The sequence below is a fragment of the Sinocyclocheilus rhinocerous genome, unplaced genomic scaffold, assembly GCF_001515625.1.
Source record: "Sinocyclocheilus rhinocerous isolate Xijiao unplaced genomic scaffold, SAMN03320098_v1.1 scaffold619, whole genome shotgun sequence".
NCBI classification, from domain to species: Eukaryota; Metazoa; Chordata; class Actinopteri; order Cypriniformes; family Cyprinidae; genus Sinocyclocheilus; species Sinocyclocheilus rhinocerous.
In genome coordinates this window covers 51,400-73,243 of record NW_015636051.1, presented here as the reverse complement: position 1 = coordinate 73,243, position 21,844 = coordinate 51,400, and the positions used below count along the sequence as shown (strand labels likewise).

General features: G+C 36.8%; 1 protein-coding gene across 2 annotated transcripts in view; it reads left to right on the top strand.

Moving 5' to 3' along the window:
* Positions 1 to 21,844, top strand: part of cntn5 (contactin 5) — a 200,301-nt gene that overhangs the window by 134,134 nt on the left and 44,323 nt on the right. For both annotated transcript variants that reach the window (XM_016562234.1, XM_016562233.1), the window contains 3 exons: positions 4,751 to 4,895; positions 13,526 to 13,653; positions 17,403 to 17,578. In XM_016562234.1, the coding sequence (XP_016417720.1) occupies positions 4,751 to 4,895; positions 13,526 to 13,653; positions 17,403 to 17,578 (449 nt within the window). The remainder of the gene's footprint in view (positions 1 to 4,750; positions 4,896 to 13,525; positions 13,654 to 17,402; positions 17,579 to 21,844) is intronic.

The following is a 21,844-nucleotide window of genomic DNA, read 5'->3' as shown; positions in this document are numbered from 1 at the left end:
TCTTTAATGTTTTAAAATAAGTATCTTATGCTCACCAATGTTGCATTTATTAGATCAAAAATACTGCAAAAATTAACATTGTGAAATATTATTTCAATTTAAGATAATGGCTTTCTATTTTTATATTTCTATTTTAATATAACTCAAAATGCAATTTATTCCCAGAAAAAAAAACTCAAGGGTGCAATATTTTGTTACAGATATACATATATTGTCACAGACGTCTCTCTCTGGTCTTATTGCCACATGGGTATTGCTAAACGAATATGAACAATCTTAAATGCTAGACTCATAACATATAATTTTCAGAGAGACTGTGACTCACTGAATATTCCCCCTCACTGGTCCATTTCCCTCCAGCTCCAAAGTGCTTGTTTATTTCTCTGGAGTGACAGTCAGAAGAAAGTATTTGTGTATTTGTGACAAATCCCCCAGTGGCATGCGAGATGAAGAGAGAGAAAAAGTTATGTTGGATTGGATTTAGCATGTTTGTCAGTCTTGGTGTAATAAGAACAAAAAACTGTTAGAGTCGTTTATGAAAACGCCAGCGCTATCAGTCTCTGAATGCCCAGGATGAGACAAAGGAGAGATGCAAACCGGGATTGCGTGTTTACTGGAGACACCCTCATTGTCTCCCTGTCAGCTTTGATTGTCCCACACATTCTAAGAAGCATGGTCGTCTTTTCATCACTTTCCTAGGGGTCATTTTGATTTACATTCCTCATTATGTGCTTTTGTTTGTCCACAGAGCTCTGCTCATTCTAAGACAAGATGAACACAAAACAAATGACTCTTTCTTTAGACAGCATTTAAATGTCATCTTTTCTAATGTCACCTGTAAAAAACATGGTGCAACCTTTGACTAAACACTCCTGACGAGGCCTGTCAGCATGTAGCTACAGGCCCCAGAAGGCTCCAGCAGCTCTGCAGACGTCATCACTTTTAGCCCATATGTGTTTAGCTCTGCTCACTAGAATACCATCACACAATGTCCTCTCTAGACACTGGAGTACATGTCCTTGAAAAGCTCAGGCCTTTAATGCAGTCTCTTTAAACATGAACATCAGCATACAGAACTGAGCATCTTTAAGAGTGGGCATGGAATGACATGTTTTGGTAACACTTTAGATTAGGGAACACTATTTACTATTAAATAGTTGCTAATTAGCACGCATATATTAGCATAATACCTTATTCTGCATGACCATATTCTAGATCCCTCAATCCTACCCTATACCTAAACATAACTACTACAACTACCTTCCTTACTATCAACAAGCAGCAATTAGGAGTTTATTGAGGGAAAACTCTTAGTTAATGGTGATTATGTGTTCTCTAATCTAAGTGTTACCCATAATTTTTTGTGGGCCAAAACTTGTAAATAAGTTAGCATTTTAGCACATCCGGTTCTATTGTCCAAGTCAGCAGGATTTGAATGGGTTTTTGGTGAAATATCTGACATAAAGTTGACATAAGCTCAAGATATTTTATTCTACGACATATATAAATCAGTAAAACCCGCTTGTGATTTTTTTTTAAAGCTTTTACTTGTCTTGAAAAAGGAAGATGCTAACAAGTAGCTAAAAGGCCTTTACACCTAGTATTAAGAAGCGTTTGTGTCGTTCCGATCACGATTGGACAACACTAAATACAGGGTCTGAAACGTTTCAAGCTTGTTCACTTTTGACTACTTCTAGAGGTATAGGTGAATACGCATTTGACTGCATTGCTTTCGTAATTTAGATGCTCATGTGGTCAAATTCGTTTGAACAGCCACTAAAGACCTCTCTTCCTGAAGATCTCATTCTTAAACATTACATGTGCATGTATCACGCTAGACTGGCGGGACTTAAATGTTGCCGTCTGAATTCATAAGTTTTTGCCAAGGAAACCAGGGTGATTCTAACTTCCGGGTTGGCCTTCAAAAATACATCATCACTGCACCACACTATAAGACGCCGTTTAACACTTGTATGTATTTCAGAACGAATCAGCATTGAGCAGAAAATGTCAATTTCCCCAGCCAAAGATTTGGTTTACAAGAAATGTCATGACAAAAAAAAAAGTAGTAAATAAATAATTTAAAAAAGACAAAGTCATTATTTTGTCTTCTGAGAACTTTAAACAAAATAAGAACATTTTACACCAATCACCTTGTCCAAACGTTTACATAACTCTTAATGCCGTCTCAATGTAGCATCAATGTTTCACTCTTTGTAAAAGTCCCTCAGTTGTCTTCAGTTTGAAAAGACAGATCTCAAAATCATACAGTCACTGTTGGAAAGTGGTCAAATGTGCAGAAGATGCTGGAAAACTGAAGAATGAAGAGCAGTGGGTAGTTTAACTGTTCAGAAAGGTGCTCAAAGGGGCTCATGAAGAACTATCACAAACCATAAAAACAGTCATTGATCATCCAGGTAACAACACTCAGTATTAAGAGTCAAGTGTATGAACTGGTTCATTTGTGTAAATTCAGTTAGTATGTTGTCTTGTGAACATACTCTTATAATGTTTGTAAAATGATAATATGGAACATTCGTTTCATTTTTTCTCTAATGTTCGCACGACACTCCAAATTATGATATTTCCAACCTCTCTTTAACACCCCAGTCTTTTTTTCCCATTTACACAAATTAGGAGTTTAGGGTGAATTTTGGTTGTTTTTGCTTATTTAAAACTAGTTTTGTCTTATTTTAAAGAATTTTAAGAACCTTGGAAGTTTGCTTCAGCTTCCTATTGGGCCCCGGCCTCCTGCTTAACAATCACTGCATTAACATCAGCACTAAACTGCATTTGATTGTGTGACTTTGCAATTTGATTCTACTCATCTGTTGCATCAGCTTGCTGAGAAACTCCCCGCAGACAGATTAGACATTTAACAGTAAAAATCTTCAAATGCGCTTGTCGAGGGCTGAATTTTTTTTTTATCGTTTTGCCTGGAAATGTTTTACTTCTTGTAGACCGTCATGCAGAACAATAAAGTTACTAATTATGAACCCATCATTCAGAACGACAGCAATGCCATCATTACAATCATTCCAGAAACCTTTATCTCCCTTTAGAGTCCCACAAAACCCCTGTCTCTGAAAACAGACCTGTTATTTTATTTTAAAAATCACTAATTTGTTCATTTCCTACTGCTCTTGTGGGCTCAGTAGTTCGATGAATTGTACAAAGAGGCAAGATGAATGGTGTCACATGTGAATATTTACAAAAGCATGCACATGCCATTAGTTGCCAACATGCAACACAGTGCCAGCTTAATTACAATATTGAGCAAGTCTGTGAATTATGCATTGCATATAACAGATTAGATTTTTAATTTAATTTATTTAAAATTATTTTTTTCTGGAATTCACGCTCTGCTTCTGTGAACAGTAAACCCCGCCTACTTTGATTTGATTGGCCATCTGAATTATTTTGACATTGATGAGCACTGTTAGACTACTGAGGTAGACCAGGCTGAAAATGTAACTTTTAAAGCTTTTTCATCATCATAACAACAAGAGCACTGCATGATGGACTGCAGCAGATAAGTGCAATAATTTCAAATATTAGAGGGGGGGGGGTCATTTTTGAGACTTGTCGGTATGCAGTTTTCCTTATTGCTCCTGTGCCAGTGATTATCCCCATGCGTGCCAATATTGGTTGCCAACCCCTGTTTTAAACCATTATGGATTTCTCTGTGGAATACCAAAAACTAAATCATGTCTTTTAAATATAATGAATGTGAATGAGGACTAAATGACAAAAAAAGTGGTCCGTACTCATGTTGCATGGAAAAAAATACCAGTACATTCATCAAAATGTCTCTGTTGTGTTGCATGTGTGCGCATCAAGTTCAAGACATTGATGCTTGCATATAGAACAGCCACAGGCTCAGCATCCGCCTTCTTCCACTCATTACTACGAATTTACATCCCCTCCAGAAGTCTGAGATCCGCTAGTGAGCGACGCCTCGTGGTACCATCACAGAGAGGCTCAAAATCACTTTCCAGAACATTCTCGTTCACCGTTCCAGGCTGGTGGAATGATCTTCCCACCCCTATCCGGAATGCTGAATCCCTGACAATTTTCAAGCGACAGCTGAAAACTCATCTCTTTTAACGCTACTTGACTTCATCTTAAAAATAAAAATAAAAAACGTTTTCTCTTTCACTTTATTTATTCCTTTCCTTTTCTAGCTTGTACTTATTTGAACAATGCCTAAAACTTTAAGAAGAATCGCTTTATGTATTCCCCAATTGTAAGTCGCTTTGGATAAAAGCGTCTGCAAAATGACTAAATGTAAATGTAAATGCATAGAATAAACAACATAAGAGTTGATGGCACAGCTTTCATTTTTGCAAAAATAACTGCTTTTAATAACTGCTCAAAAATAAATTGTACTGCTCAGTGCTGCAATTGACCAACCAGAATCAAGTGTTCCAGACAGCTGCATAATAAGAGTGCCTAATTAAATGTATAGCTCACTCAAAAATTATGTCATCATTTACTCACCCTCAAGTTGCTTCGAACCTGTGTGTGTGTGTGTCTTAATTCTGTTAAACACAAAAAAAGATATTTTGAAGAATGTTGGTAACTAAACAGTTGACGGTAGCCATTGACTACCATAGTTTATAAAAATTGTCCATTTTTTTTTGTTGTGATCACTGATGCTCAGTCTTATGACAAGAGTTGATGGCACAAGTTTCATTTTTGATTGAACAAATGCTTTAAAGTGGAACTATGTGTTTGTTTTCATAAACAGCATCAGCTCCCATGTTCAGCACCAACCCTGTCCGGCTCATTGCGACTGTTGGGAAAGATGTGTCTCTGGAGTGCCGTCCACGTGCATCGCCCAAACCTAGAATCTCATGGAGGAAAAACGATAGAAGAGTCCAGCCCAGCCGTAGGTGAGTCTAAATCCCAGCTGAAGCGTAGTTAGCTCTGTGACTGTACATGTTTTGCATGAAGGTGTGATAATTATCAGGATTCAGGATGAAGCAGTGGCAGTCCACTCCTATGTGTCCGTGTTTTTAATTGATTCCAATTAAATATGCCCATAAACACGCATACATTTACATGAATCTGTGTGCAAAGGGGTTTTAAGCAATTTTCTTGTCCAATGATTACCGGTCTCACGCTGAGTTTGGCTCTGCTGAGGTACGATGTGATGACAGGTTTGTTTGTTTGCTCGCTCAGAGCTATTAGGCAAGTTTGTTATGCAGGGTTGCATTGTGACTGATGTCATGTTAATTTCTTATTTATTAGTAAAGGAAGAAATTTTAAAACACACACTAGAACAGAATGCAGGGTTAAATGTAATCCCTCTGAGTCAGTTAATGTATAACATGCTGCTTTATTCATATGTTAAAGGTCTTGTAGATGTAACCTCATTAGAATTAATATATAGCTTGTATGAGCCATAATATTGTAGAGCCTGTTGGCTGATAGCTCATTCGCTGTAGCCATTCATTTATGCATAATCTTAAATCAGCATGAGGAAAATGAGTGCTAGCCCATGTACAAGCTCTTGATGGAGAAGACGTGTCACTCATCATGAGTGACAGATCTGAAATCATCGGCCCCCGTTGAGCGCTGTAGGCTACAAGTCTGTGCAAGGACTGCTGTTTAATAACTGAGAGTCTTCACCACAGACACGTCTAGACGCAAGGACCTATTCATCTGAAAAAAATAATATTATTTTCATGGTGTCATTGGTTGTGTTGTGATGGTTTATAAAATAATCTAAATAGGAAAATAGGAAAAAAATAGGAAGCAGAAAAGAAACACTGTGTAAAAAGTCGTATTAGAATTAGCCATATTACCAAATGACGAAATCACAGTTTGACTGAACTCACAGCCTTCAATGTCAACAGAAAGAGATATTAAAAGTGTCCTCCCGTTTAAAGGTTGATAAACCTATATATTTTGCTTATAATCTTAAAATTCACCCAAAAATAAACATGTTGTCATCATTTGCTCACCTTAACCGTACAATACTTACGTTCTCTTGTGGAACACAAAAGAAGATATTTTGAGAAATATCCCTGTCCCTTTTTTTTTTTTTCGCTGTACAATAAGAAGTCAAAAGTTGTTTTGGACCCCACTGACCTTAATTTTATGGACACAAATGGCTGAAAAAAATATATAAATTATGAAAGAATAGTATTTTTGTGTGAACTATCCCTACGAATTAAACTATGCATAATGTGGTTGGTTACATTTTATAATGTTGTATTTGTGTTTTACGTTAGACCTGCGACTACTAGTATTAGTTGTTTATATCTGATAGACTCTCTCTCTTTACACACTTTTGAGTGTCGTCATTCTGCGAATTCACACCTTGCTTGCTTTTGAATGCCGTGTGCCACTGGCACCGATCGTGAGCTAATTTACTCCTGCCAAGACTGTGATGAAACCTGCAACACTTATGAAGCATGGGTCTCTGAAAAGATTTTCAGTACTTTTACATATTCCTATTACACTTTCCCCAGGTTCTCTTTTCTAGAGGATATGCATGTTCAAAGTCAATGCTGACATTTGCATTGCATAATTTTGCACTAATTTGTAACCTATGTAAAGGTTCACCTATTTTCATAATAAGATGCAAATTCACAAATGATCTTAACTCGATAAAGCCTACTGTATCATATTTACGATGCACATTTCTAAGGTCTCTAAATGATCAAAACTTTGCTGAAAAAAAAACTGTTGTACACAATCTTCTACATGCCCTTTGTCAACTGATTGATAATTTATATTGTAAAGGTGTTTTAGTATAATTTAAAAAAATGTCCCCCTTCAGATCATGGTACACTTGTCAGTTTGCTGTGAAATCTTTACTGATTTCTATAAATTAAACAGGAGAATACATTTTATTATATTGCATTATATGTTTTGCCCCCCACAATAAAAACTACAAAGCTCTGATCATAAAAGAATTAACATTTGATACTAAGACATATTATTGGGAGATATAGAGTAAAAACTGATATTTATATGCATGTAAGTTGTCAGCTATACTGCTAGAAAAATCTCACTAGTTTACATTACAAAATATAAGATTTCCATTTTGGCCATAAAAATATCAAGAACTGCACCACATTGCATATTTTTGCTCATTTTGGGCCTCTGAATGAAATGTATTTATTCATTTTTTTTTCTTCTTCTTGGAGTTTGAGTTCCATATTCTCCTATATCATACTATATGAGCCATATATGTTTTTGTTTATGTTAATGCCGGATGCATTACATATGATACACACACAAAAAAAACACATGAAAACATTTTCCCCCAGACAGATAGATAGATAGATAGATAGATAGATAGATAGATCGACAGATTAACAAAGGATAGATTTTTCAGACTAATATTTCATATGTCAGGCTTTACAGGGTCAAGCCATTTTATTGCCTTTTATTAAGCAAATTATTAATTCTGGGGTAAAAACAAGGTCACAGAGACCTAACTTTGTCTCTCTACAAGTTGCAAAGCATTTGACAACAGTGAAACAGAAATATACGCCCTCACTTCATAATAAAAATGATGCCCTGCACACATACAAATAAATTTGAACACACCTTAGCTAACAGGTTCTCAAGACCCCGAGTCCCCAATTCACCACATATTTACCACAGGTCATGCTCGGTTGCAAGTGGACGCTGCAAAATTATTTACGGGCTTTTCTGCTGACAGTGGTGCTGTTGCAAAGCAGGAAATTTATTCTGAGAAATAGCCACAGGGATTTGCACTCTTTTCAAATTGTCCTGCAAAATGGCTTCGCCAGCCCAACAGCCCCAGACCAGTCATAATGCACAACTGCACGTGTGTACGGGCTTCGACTCAGACCGCAGAGCGACGCTAAAAATGTCCACCTGCAGCACAAATCCGGCTCTCACCTTGACATCCTTCCTCACTTCCTGCTGCTTATCAAGCCGCAGTTCTACTCTCTCAAATCAATAATTCACAAGTAATGGTGTAACCAGCATTCAGATGCTATTTGCCCTTCCAGCGGCCACACGCCACAGTAAAAGATACAGTTGAGTCAGAACAAAGCGTTCTTGAGGTCAGCCATGGAATCGTTCATAAAGTGGTGCAGTTCACATTTGAAATGATGTTGTCTGCCATGTGATAGATGTCTGTTTGTACACAGTGACTACTGATAGATGGGAGAAGTGAACAGCCCAAGAATGCTCGGTTCTTCAGGTAACAAGGTGATGAATGGACTTTGAGCTCGCGTGATCTGATATATTGTGCGGCAAATTTTTCAGAGTCAAGCAATTTATTGTATTTTCTTTTTTGTGACATGGCAAGGGCAGATATGGTTATTTCTTTTTCTTCTTTTTGTTTTTCTAGTGCTGCAATATCTTCTATGACTAGCATGAAGGACATTTTGCAGTAAGAGAGACTCTGTAAAGTAGCTACATCTGAATATTGGGTCAAAGACATGATCTAGTGTTTTTATCTAAATCAACTGATTTATTCAGAAAAAAATGCAATGAATAAATACCATTAGTTTAATAGACATCTTATAAGTACAATCATAATGTTTGTATTTTGGTGTAATCGAGATGCAGTTTTTCTCCTCAGATGATGAGGTCGTGGGGTCAGACAGCATCTGTCTGGGTCACAGTGTATCTCTTCCATTTGTTTAAGTAAAAACTGTTATGCTTGTGAAGGCCAAACGTAGCCATTGTGAATAAACTGTATGTGAGCTATTCACAATGATAAAAGGAAAAAAAAAAAGGTGGTAAGTCATGGGATAGCTTTGATGTTTTTGTGAGTGGGCATGTTTATGCATAGGCTGAAGTAATAATTGAAAACTCTAACAATATGGATCATCAATAATTCAATATCTCTGTCACATAATTGCTTTGTGCAGAAGAGGAGAAAAGTATCCTCAACTGAACAGAGCTGGTTGCACTTAGAAGCTCTGTTAAAAAATTAAAAAGGAAAAACACAGAGAATGACAGTCCATGTAGTCAGATGACTGAGCTCCAGATAGTTGAAAGATATTTTGAGTTACAGATTAAAAAACAAACAAAAAAAAGGGGTGGGAATAAAGAATCCTAAACTCAAACATAAAGAACCATTTCAGCATAAAAAGGTTTCTAACATTTAAAGGAAAATGCTACAAAAACGGCTTGATCTGAAAAGAGCTGTTTTTGACAGGGTAAAAAAGGTGTTTTTTACACTACCATTGAGAAATTTTAACCAAACTATGTTACAGACTTTTCATTAAGACCCTAAAAATCATATCAACTTGAGGAAAATGGGCATCCTATGACCCCTTTAAGTGTTACCAGAATGGTTCGCCAAGTTAGACATTTTCTGTTTCCCATAGTGACTCTTGCGCACTGTTTGCATGCTTTATCGCAGATGAAGTGGATTGGAAGCAATAATTGACAAATTCACAGGCATTTCCATGAAGCAACTTTTTCATTCAATAATTAACGTACTGCTTAATACAGTGCCTACATATACAAGAATAAAGTTTAACATTAAGATTTCAGTGAATTAATTGTTGCTGTTATAAAAGTACACATTTGTGAGCATTAGCGGAACTCGTTTATCACATCATGTTTTCTTTGGTTCATTGTCTTGTTATCTTGTTATTAGTTCTGTCCTCTCATTGGTTCATAATGGTTCTGTTTTAGTCCCATTGGTTGTTTATGCCATGTGAATTTTATATTTAAGCCCTCAGGTTTGCCATGTTACTTTGTTGTGTATTGAAGTACGCATGCTGTCCCATGGTCCATGTGCCAGGTCATTGTTTATAGTCAAGCCAAGCTCATTGTTAATGTTCATGTTTTGTTTCATGTATTGAGTTTAATTCATAGTTTAATAAAACTCTCTCTACATCATCTCCCCCATAATTTTAATGTCAGCTATGTTACCCAGGCCAGATGGTTGCTTTCTGGCCCAAGTCAAAAAAGTCCACCCCAACATTTTCTTATGTTCTAGTGCATAGATATGGCTTGTGTTCCTCCTTCAGTGTTAGTGTAGGAGATTTTCTTCAGTTTTATCATCCACCAGATATGGATTGTAAAAGTAATAACACACCTCTGCTCAACAACTCGCACGGTTTGTGGCATAATTCGTGTCTGCAGCACAAACAGTGTCGGATGAGATATTTGCTGAAGTGTAGAGTCTGTTCAAATCCCAAATCTTAAAAATAAACACTAGTGATGCACGCCTTAGGAAGCTCCAAAGTAATCCGATTTAAAATCATCAGATTTGTGCTACCAATGTTATGAAAAGATATGTAATGAAATGGAGCGTGAGCTACAGTTTAAGGTATAGAAGATCCAAGAGAGAATCGCATTGCTTGTTTCGATTACTCTATCGGCACACTACATTGTTGAATGCTAAAGGAGCCATTCATTTCTCACTTCAGCTGAGTTGTTAAAATGGATTTTCAGTCAGACGATCACTGAAATGAATTTTACAGACATATTTGACTGGACGCGGGTGACTTTAGTGAAAGGATTTTCTGACATTAGCTGCTTCCAAGGAAGACGTCTCTAGATGAAGAGAAGCTCAATCGTGAGAGTAGCAGGGGTGGGATCGAAGCTGCCCTGCGTTTATCTGACATTGACAGCTGTGTGGAGTTAATGAAGGTTTGTAATTAACATGGATTTCCGCTAATGTTCAAGGGTTTTGTATTCCAAATGAAAAGTATTAATCCCATTAGTTCGAAAGTATGGGCAGCCACTCTCAAAACCCTGTGGTCAATCCTTCACTAACATCGGCAAAGAAGCCGTAATCAGGGAAATGGAAAATCGGTCCATTGTAAACAAGCCTGTGATTATGTTCTGTGATGTTTTCCATGGTGTTTATCCAGCCGTTCCTGTACAGCATATGAATGTTTCACATTCGCTGCTGTTCTCAAAGATGTTTCTCCGGAGTAGAGCGAGTTCTTTGCATCAAGTGGCCTAAAATATATTTTAGGTGGCTCTAAGGGGACGTTTCATTTTTACTACCTTCGTCACGAAGGCTCATTTGCATATTGCTTATACCCACCAGGTCTCTGTTCGTCCTTTCTGGCTCCACGTCCTTGTCGAATGTGGGTTCTCGCCTTCTCCTACTTGAAGGAACGTCTCTTAGTTGATTTCTGCTTATGAATTTTCCATGTACGGGTTACACTTTGACACGCCTCTGTGAGTTTCTGCCTGCCAATTCTCATCAGCGTCTGCTGGATCAGGGTGCTTAATGCTGTAAATATGAAAGCCAAACATTTCGAGACAAATTAATGGGGAATAAATTAGATTGACGGCTCCCTTTCGTCAAGACTGTTAGTTTTAGGCAGAAATTGAATTTTAATAAAATGATTGCTATGTAAATATTCATTGACACACCTCTGCTAATCAAAGCAGGGGAAAAAAAATATACCAGAATATACATCGACATCATTGAACTATCTGAAGGTTGTCTGAATCCATTCTAGGCCAGTGTTGTTGTAGTGTCATTGATATGCTATTTTTCTCTTTATTAATACTTTGAATTAGTTTTTATTATTATATTTTCCATTTTCATTTGAATTTTTTTGAAGTTTTAGTATTTTTTTTTCCCCCCAAGTTGAACTAAAAGAAAAATAAGACATTATATCTTGGCTTGGCAACTATAGCTGAACTATAGTTTACTTCTTTATATTTTAATATATTTTACTTCAACTCGTGTTTATTTTATTTCACTTTTTTTATTTTTTTATTTAAGGTTTAGTTTTAACAATAATAACCTTATTTTAGTGTTGATTTTTTCAGCTTTCCGAGAGCAGTTTGCGAAACGTATGGCTTAAATGTCGCTTGGAGGAAGTACAAATGGTGTAAGTAGATCGGAATAGGTTTACAAAGTTATTTAAAGTTGTTAAACAATACCCTAAATGTGAGCACTCCAAATGAATTGAGAATTGAGAGTGAACTGAGACCCAATCACAACTAAACTGGACCAAAAAGAAAATAAAAAAGAAAGAAAGAAAAGATGTGAGTCCACAAGAACAGTGTGAATGCAGTGGCTTTTTAATCTACTTAAAGAGGTCTGAGTTTGAGATAACTTTTTTAGTGCATTCACTTTATGTCACTTTAAACAATGGCTTTTTAAGAGCTATGAGAAAACCAAGAGCCTGTTGCTCATTTGCCTGAGTTCTCAGGTGGTCTCTTTAGAGTGAGACTCTTTTTTTTTTTAATCTCTCCATTGTGTTTTCCTGGACCTCAGACAAGAAATGACTTCTGTCTTTGTCTGAAGTTAATTCATTATATGAGGGCAGCCCAGAGGTGCTCTCTGAAACTGCTCTTAGAACAGTGAATGAGAGCGAGCGATAAGATAAAAGCAAGACTCTAGTTATCTATGCTAAATTCAATTTGCCTTCCTGCTCTCTCTTGGTTTCAGAAAGAATGAAATGTCATTAGGAGTATATCTCATATTGACTTCCGCTCAAATTAACAGTATTCCGATTAAGGCCATTTGACGTGCCGTATACTTGGGTGAGCATATTAATCATCAAAGCATTCTGTTCTTACCAACACCAGCTATTTCACTTCAAGACCTGCCTGTGACTTAAGCATAAGCTAATTGATATAAATGTATATTAGCCATACTCTTACATCTTCAAACTGTTAAAATTAACGGCCCTTTCATTGCTTTAAACAGTTAATTGGCTAATGTCTTTTGATAGCCATCAACGTACTAATCCTCACCAAAAGATACTATCAGTCAATTAACATTTTAAATGACTCTATTGAGAATATAATCTTTAAATCTAGATGTTAAATTTTAATGAAGGACAGGACTTGTTCATAGGGTGTAAGTACAATGACTTTTTGCCGGTTCATTCCGAGATGTTTTTTGCCTGCTTTTCAACAACCTGAATCTTGAAAATAGTTTTGTATATTTTTGTATATAGTATGTTTATGTTTGAGGTGGTGTATATGACATATTTACAATTACACATGAGAATGTCAGAAGACTAAAATACAATACTTGCCTTTAGGCTATACACTATAGTGTCTTAATAAAGTACAGTGGTGGTCCCATGGTATATACAGTGGTATACTGTGTGGTAATACCATGGAATTTTGATATACAGTGTCCCCAAAAATAATTCCCATACCGAAGACACAATTAAAACAAATTAGAATAAGTGTGTTTGCATTATTTAACAAAATATTTTTAAAAATGGTATAGCGCAAGCACACTTTTTAATCAAAGAAATTAAAATTATATTTGTTTTTAAAATACATATACTGTTCAAAATATTTGTTATGGGGGCCACTTTGTATTATGGTACTGAATGGTTACCATATTAATTCTAAGGTATTTTAGAGAACAACATGGTGCTAAAAATGTGGCAATACTGTGGTACTTATGGTACATTTCATTAGTTATTTAGAAACAAATATTACATTTTCATTACAGGTTATTCATGTCATTACATTTTTGTAATCATTATTTTTATTTTAGGCTAATTTGTTTATTTCATCTTCTAAAGAGGTGGGGAAATATTTTCTCTGGAAGATGAATTACATCCTCCATTTTTAACAGGATCATGTTGCTTCGGAACAACACCCTCCGCATCATTAACTCCAGCCGTTCGGATGAGGGAAGCTACGTGTGCCGTGCGGAAAACCAGTTTGGTTCAGCGGAGTTGACAACCATGCTTCTGGTGAAAGGTAAGAGACCCTCATCAACCCCCAGCCCCCATCCCGTCGGCCCAATCCCGTGGTTAACCACACAAGAGCAAACAGACCGCCGCCAGACTGAGTCGGATGGAAGAAGAGCTCATTGCAGCTTATCAGGTGTGAAGATGTTTGTTTTGGCCGCTCAAGAATCTGCTCACAAGAGCATCCACTGTCTCCTAGGACAGCTATTGTTGAGGAGGTTGTTCTTTACCAAGAAAACAGATAATAACTAGGAGGCATGGGACAGATTGTCTTGATTTTATCACTGTTAGCGTATGTGAGTATTTGTTTAAGGGAACCCTAGAGATACAAAATGCATGTTACGTGCAAAATATCTATTTTTTTGTCTAACACATTGTTAGACTGTACATGAGTTTGAGGCCCTGTTTACATCTTGTATTAAGATGCGTTTTCAGTGATCTGATCACGAGTGGGATGCATTACCATTTACATCTGACCTTACCATGCATTTTAAATGCCTCTGCTGTGATCACTTGTGTTCGAATTTTGTCTTGACCAGGGGTGGTTATCACTGTTAGCGTATGTGAGTATTTGTTTAAGGGAACCCTAGAGATACAAAATGCATGTTACGTGCAAAATATCTATTTTTTTGTCTAACACATTGTTAGACTGTACATGAGTTTGAGGCCCTGTTTACATCTTGTATTAAGATGCGTTTTCAGTGATCTGATCACGAATGGGATGCATCACCATTTACATCTGACCTTAACATGCATTTTAAATGCCTCTCCTGTGATCACTTGTGTTAGAATTTTGTCTTGACCAGGGGTGGGTTCCTACAGGGCCAATGTCCTCCAGAGTTTAGCTCCATCCAGCTCCAACACACTTGCCTTGAAGTTTTTAGTGAGTCTGAAGACCTTGATTAGCTGGTTCAGGTGTGTTTTATTAGGGTTGGAGCTAAACTCTGCAGGACAGTGGCCCTTTAGGAAGAGGTTTTGGACACCCCTGGAAAGGAAGTGAATGGAAATTATACAAATGGTAATGGCAATTTCGATCATAATTTGTGTTTTGGCACAACATAGCAAAGTTGGAATTCATTGTTTTGGTGCACTTTCTTAAAACATGTCCCATAACATGGTTGGTCTGGGGAGAGTATGTGGTCTTTTGTGGCTATTTGAACACATTCAACCACTTGAGAGACTACACTACAAATGTAATCCAGTCAAATTTTTTTTTTTCTATTACCTCTGAAAGTATTTGAAAGTGGACAAGCTCAAAATGTTTTATACCCTATTTGCACCTGTTTTTAATGCCCTTCTCCTGTAATGCAATTGACAAAAATGCATCTTAATACCAGGTGTAAACAGGGCCTGAGATAAATCACTTTCAAACCAATCAGCTTTTGTTGGTCTAGACAGTGAATTTGTGCGAGCAATGTGAAAATGGTGCTAAATCTGCCTGAGGAATCTTTCACCTCAATCATCGTTTTCATAAACAGTCATTGCTGTCACTTTTCAATTACTTATACTCCAGAAGGAAACGCCATGCATTAAGAAATGAAGATTTTTCTTAGTAATCCAGTCAAATTTTTTTTTTCTATTACCTCTGAAAGTATTTGAAAGTGGACAAGCTCAAAATGTTTTATACCCTATTTGCACCTGTTTTTAATGCCCTTCTCCTGTAATGCAATTGACAAAAATGCATCTTAATACCAGGTGTAAACAGGGCCTGAGATAAATCACTTTCAAACCAATCAGCTTTTGTTGGTCTAGACAGTGAATTTGTGCGAGCAATGTGAAAATGGTGCTAAATCTGCCTGAGGAATCTTTCACCCTCAATCATCGTTTTCATAAACAGTCATTGCTGTCACTTTTCAATTACTTATACTCCAGAAGGAAACGCCATGCATTAAGAAATTAAGATTTTTCTTTTTTTTTTTTCTTACATTTTTATTATTTTGCCTGAATATTAATTCATATATATATATATTTTTTTTTGTTTGTTTGTTTGTTTGTTTTTTTTGTTTTTTTGTTTTTTTGTTGTTTTTTTTGTTTTTTTCATTTGGTGCTGCCCTTCAGAAGCTACAGAAGATATTTACATGTTTTTTTTTTATGTTTTTTTCTCAGAAGACAAAATAAGTTCAATATACCATGATCTTCAAATTCAAAAAGTTTTCACCTATAGGCTCTTAATGCATTGTTTTTCCTTCAGGAGCATCAGTGAGTGTTTGAACCTTTTGTGATAATTGCATATGAGTCATATGCATATGATTTTTTTCTGAAGAACAGCATGCAGTTTAACTGTTCAGAACAAACAAGGGACTCATGAACAACTATCACTAAAAAAAAAAAAAAAAACAGCTTTGGATCATCCAGGTAACAACACAATATTGAGAATCAAGTCTGTAAGCTTTTGAACGGGGTCAGTTTTAGAAATGCAACTATTATTTTCACTTGTGGACTATGTAAACAGCTTTATGTGAAATATCTTATTCAGGTCTGTACTAAATAAAAAAATAACATGCATTTTGTGTGATCCCTCTTATTTTGGTAAAATAATTAACATTTTGCAGGTACTGCAAAGTGTATATACAATTGTGTATGTAAAAACTTCCAGTATGACTAACAAACCCATAGTAATAATATATGATTTTTATTCTCTCTCTCTCTTGACTCATTATTAGGTCTGAACACTAAATCTTTAGTTCATGGATTAGAAATGCAAAATAACCATAATTGTTTTTAATGATAATTAGTTGTCAATTAACATTAAATTAATGTAATGAGGTAATGTGACAAGAATGCAACTTACTAGTGAAACATTTCATTATTGTATAATGCATGTTTTATATACCATTTAAAAAAAAATAGTACATAGCATATACTGCATAGCTAAATGGAATAAACGTATGTAATGTCAAATATTTCCAAGTGAAAATGTAGAGTTGGATTGGATTTGGGATGTTAGGTGATGAAATTGCTCATGAATATTGCTCTTAGTAACAGTACATCAGTAGAAAAGAAAGACTTCAGATGCACAGAAAGTTTTTATTTATTTTATTTAATTATTTATTTGTCCAGTAGCACTTTACAATTAGGTCCCATTAGTTATTGTTAGTTAATGCATTAACTAACATTAACTAATAATGAGAAATGCATTTGTTACCATATTTATAATTCTTTGTTAATGCTGGCAAATAAAAATACAACTGTTCATTGCTCAGGTCCATTAAATAATATTAACAGATACAACTTATGATTTTAATTAGCAAAAAGTATTAGCAAATGTTGAAATTAACAAATTACTTTTTCTCTTTATAATAATGAGAAAATAAATATGATCAATTTTGAAATCCGTTGTCTTCAACTCTTAAATACTGTTTTTCGTAATTGTTGTTTCTATTTGTTGCCATTTGATGACACTGCATAAGGACATCAGATGCCATTCATAAAACACAAGCAGTGAATAAAACAATAAAATAACATTGTTTTAATAAATAATACTATTTTATTCAGCAATTTATGTAGGAACAAGTTTAGTAAGCTGAAAAGCTGTTGCAAATTTTCTGTTTGTCCAGGTCTGATATACAGGAGGATAAAACATTTTCCTTTTTTTCCCCCTCAAAATTATGAATTGAAAATGATGAATTCTACCGTAATTCAATGATTCATTTGTTTTTCAAATAGTAACTGTATTCAGAGTTTCTGACATAACTGCAGATGTTCTTTGATGTCATGAGGTTCTTGTGTGCTGATGACAGGATGACGTTCATGTTTCAGAGCCCATGCGGGTGGAGTTGAGCCCCATCCGGGTGGAGGTGACGGTGGGAGAGAGTGTGGTGCTCAGCTGTAAAGTCACTCATGACCCCTCGCTGGACGTGTCCTTCCTCTGGCTGCTCAACAACCAACCGCTCAACACCCAGCAGGAGGGCGGTCACTTTGAGTACATTAAAACAGTAAGCAGCTTCACCACAGATGTGTTACTGTGCACTTGTGCCGATGCTGTAGGTGACATATACTGTAGATAATGAACTGTGCATCTGTTTGGTGGTCATCTGGTTGGTATTTGGTGTTTTGTGGGTAGTAATGTCATTTACACTATGATATTATTGAAGAATGTGCAATATATCACTGATAAAAGATTTATCAGTGACATATCGATATCAGTCAGTATTAGTATTTTGGATCACACTTTATTATATTTAAGGTTCAATTCTCGCTACTATGACTTTTGCCTCAATAAACTCCTAACTTTTTTTTTTCCATAAATCACTGATACTTTACCATTTCACTTGGTACAAACATGCGTGCATACATATATGACAATGAGAACAGAAAGAACATTTAAATAAGTAAGACTAAGGGGCGGAAATGTAATAATAATAATGTGGTATACATCTGGAACAGAAGATTTATGTACAGATTTGTACATTATTTACTGTATATATGAGAGAGAATTAATTTCTTAATTAGTTAAGAAATGCATTACAGAATACAGGTGGTAAGTTCTGTGTTAACTGTTTAAGCTGGAGATGGCATGGGGGGAAATTTGTTTTTATGCCTAGATGTTGTAGTGCACAGAGATCTGTAACGTCTGCCTGAGGGGAGAAGTGCAAACAGGTTGTGGCCGGGGTGAGAGGGGTCTGTGATGAAGTTACCTGACCGTTTCTCTCACTCTGGAGTTGTACAAGTCCTAACAGTCCATTGCAATCTTCTTATATCTGATTTGCTGGCTGACCCGTTGAGCCGTTTTGGCGGAAGTGACGAACTGCAAGCTTTGAATGCTTATATCTTCTAAATGTGAATTGTGTCACTGTTTTGGAGCACACTGCCTTATAGATAACCTTAAGACTAACATATTGATACTAACACCCAAAAAACTATAATTTTGATTTCATGGGGACTTTAAGTTTAAGTATTGGGTAGGTTTAGGGATGTAGAATATGCGCTTTATAAGTACTAATAAACAGCCAATATGTTAATAATAGGCATGCTAATAAGCAACTAGTTAATAGTGAGAATTGGTCCCTATACTAAAGTTTCACTGTATTTTGTAAATTATTGGCATCAACCTGATGAAATAAATTTCAAACAGTAAACTTTTTTTTTTTCCATAAATCACTGATACTTTACCATTTCACTTGGTACAAACATGCGTGCATACATATATGACAATGAGAACAGAAAGAACATTTAAATAAGTAAGACTAAGGGGCGGAAATGTAATAATAATAATGTGGTATACATCTGGAACAGAAGATTTATGTACAGATTTGTACATTATTTACTGTATATATGAGAGAGAATTAATTTCTTAATTAGTTAAGAAATGCATTACAGAATACAGGTGGTAAGTTCTGTGTTAACTGTTTAAGCTGGAGATGGCATGGGGGGAAATTTGTTTTTATGCCTAGATGTTGTAGTGCACAGAGATCTGTAACGTCTGCCTGAGGGGAGAAGTGCAAACAGGTTGTGGCCGGGGTGAGAGGGGTCTGTGATGAAGTTACCTGACCGTTTCTCTCACTCTGGAGTTGTACAAGTCCTAACAGTCCATTGCAATCTTCTTATATCTGATTTGCTGGCTGACCCAAACCAGACAGTTATAGAAGTGCACAGAACCAACTCAATAACAGCTGAGGAAAACTGTGTCATCTGCGCCTGTGGAAGGTTGAACTTTTTCAGTTGACGAAGGAAGTACAACTTAGGAAGCCTTTTTTCACAATGGAGTCAATGTGATTGTCCCACTTCAGGTCCTGCCTCCAGCACTTCTCTCTTGTAGTCGTCAAAGTCTCCATCAATCTGGCTGATCGACTGGTCCTCAACCACCCACAGCTGGCACTGGGTCTCCGTGATGAGCCTGGCATCGTGGCTCACAATTATCACAGCTAAAAAGATTCATATTAAATGTTAATAATAAAGACTTTACCCCCTGGTTTCCACTATCATAATCATTGTATATAGTTTAGAAATCTTACAGAACATCTGAATGGATTTACATGCACACAAGATCATTCACCACAACAAATAAAATGAGTGGGGGGAAAAAAAATACCTCCTTTGTATTCATTGATGGCTTCTGACAATGCATCAATCGACTCAATGTCCAAGTTATTTGTGGGCTCATCCTGTACATTTGTATGGGGGAAAAAAATGTTAAAGGTCCCCTGAAATGCTTAGGAACACGCAGCGTTACTCTGTGTTGACGTCATTTTAACTGAAACAGGAAGACAGGGCGGGACATATCAAGCAGCCCCGCCCCTTTTTAAAATAGCCAATAGCGTTTGTTTATATCACAGCGTGGGCTAGAGCCGTTCAGCCGCTGAGATCCGTAAAGCTGCATTTGACAGGGTATGCCAGGGACAATCTCATCCATATTGCTATAAAATATAGTATTCTGTGTAGAATTCAAATAGCTCCGATACATTTTGTGGTCTGCGCCGACTCGCGCATGTGATCCGCTCCGTGCTATCGTGTCTCTGGACCGGAGCAGAGTGTGTGTGCGGTGCGGTGGTTAGCGTGACACAGCGCGAAACCAGACTTCTTTAGCCCCAATGTAAAGCATATTTACACTGTTTGAATCGTTCCCTGTCCCCTATATAGTGCACTACGTGCCATTCACTGTACAGAAAATACTAATTCTGTGGACAAGTGACCGATTTCAGCCGCGGCTTCAGCGTCTATTTTATAGTGTAGGGGGTGGGCGCTTCTGATTCTAGAGAGCATTTGATTGGACAGAAAGTTTGATGAGAAGCTGAAGTACGACGTGACCTCAAAAAAAAACGTTGAGCCGTTTTGGCGGAAGTGACGAACTGCAAGCTTTGAATGCTTATATCTTCTAAATGTGAATTGTGTCACTGTTTTGGAGCACACTGCCTTATAGATAACCTTAAGACTAACATATTGATACTAACACCCAAAAAACTATAATTTTGATTTCATGGGGACTTTAAGTTTAAGTATTGGGTAGGTTTAGGGATGTAGAATATGCGCTTTATAAGTACTAATAAACAGCCAATATGTTAATAATAGGCATGCTAATAAGCAACTAGTTAATAGTGAGAATTGGTCCCTATACTAAAGTTTCACTGTATTTTGTAAATTATTGGCATCAACCTGATGAAATAAATTTCAAACAGTAAACTTTTTTTTTTCCATAAATCACTGATACTTTACCATTTCACTTGGTACAAACATGCGTGCATACATATATGACAATGAGAACAGAAAGAACATTTAAATAAGTAAGACTAAGGGGCGGAAATGTAATAATAATAATGTGGTATACATCTGGAACAGAAGATTTATGTACAGATTTGTACATTATTTACTGTATATATGAGAGAGAATTAATTTCTTAATTAGTTAAGAAATGCATTACAGAATACAGGTGGTAAGTTCTGTGTTAACTGTTTAAGCTGGAGATGGCATGGGGGGAAATTTGTTTTTATGCCTAGATGTTGTAGTGCACAGAGATCTGTAACGTCTGCCTGAGGGGAGAAGTGCAAACAGGTTGTGGCCGGGGTGAGAGGGGTCTGTGATGAAGTTACCTGACCGTTTCTCTCACTCTGGAGTTGTACAAGTCCTAACAGTTGTTCCTGTGAAAGTTTGAACTTTTTCAGTTGACGAAGGAAGTGCAACCTCTGCTAGGCCTTTTTCACAATGGAGTTAATGTGATTGTCCCACTTCAGGTCCTGTGAGATGGTGGTGCCCAGGAATCTGAATGACTCTACTGCAGCCACAGTGCTGTTGATGATGGTGAGTGGGGGGAGTCCAGGGGGGTTTCTCCTGAAGTCCACAATCATCTCCACAGTTTTGAGCGTGTTCAGCTCAAGGTTGTTGTGACTGCACCAGACAGCCAGCTGCTCAACCTATTGTCTGTAAGCAGACTGGATGAATGTGGTGGCATCTGCAAACTTCAGGAGTTTGACAGAGGGGTCTTTAGAGGTGCAGTCATTTGTGTAGAGGGAGAAGAGCAGTGGAGAGAGGATGCAGCCCTGAGGAGCTCCGGTGCTGATGGTGCGAGTGTTGGATGTGAGTTTTCCCAGCCTCACTAGCTGCTGCCTGTCTGTCAGAAAGCTGGTGATCCATTGACAGATGAAGATGGGCACAGAGAGCTGGGTCAGTTTATTCTGAAGGGTGTCCGGGATGATGGTGTTGAAAGCGGAGCTGAAGTCCACAAACAAGATCCTTGCATAAGTCCCTGGTTTGTCCAGATGTTGGAG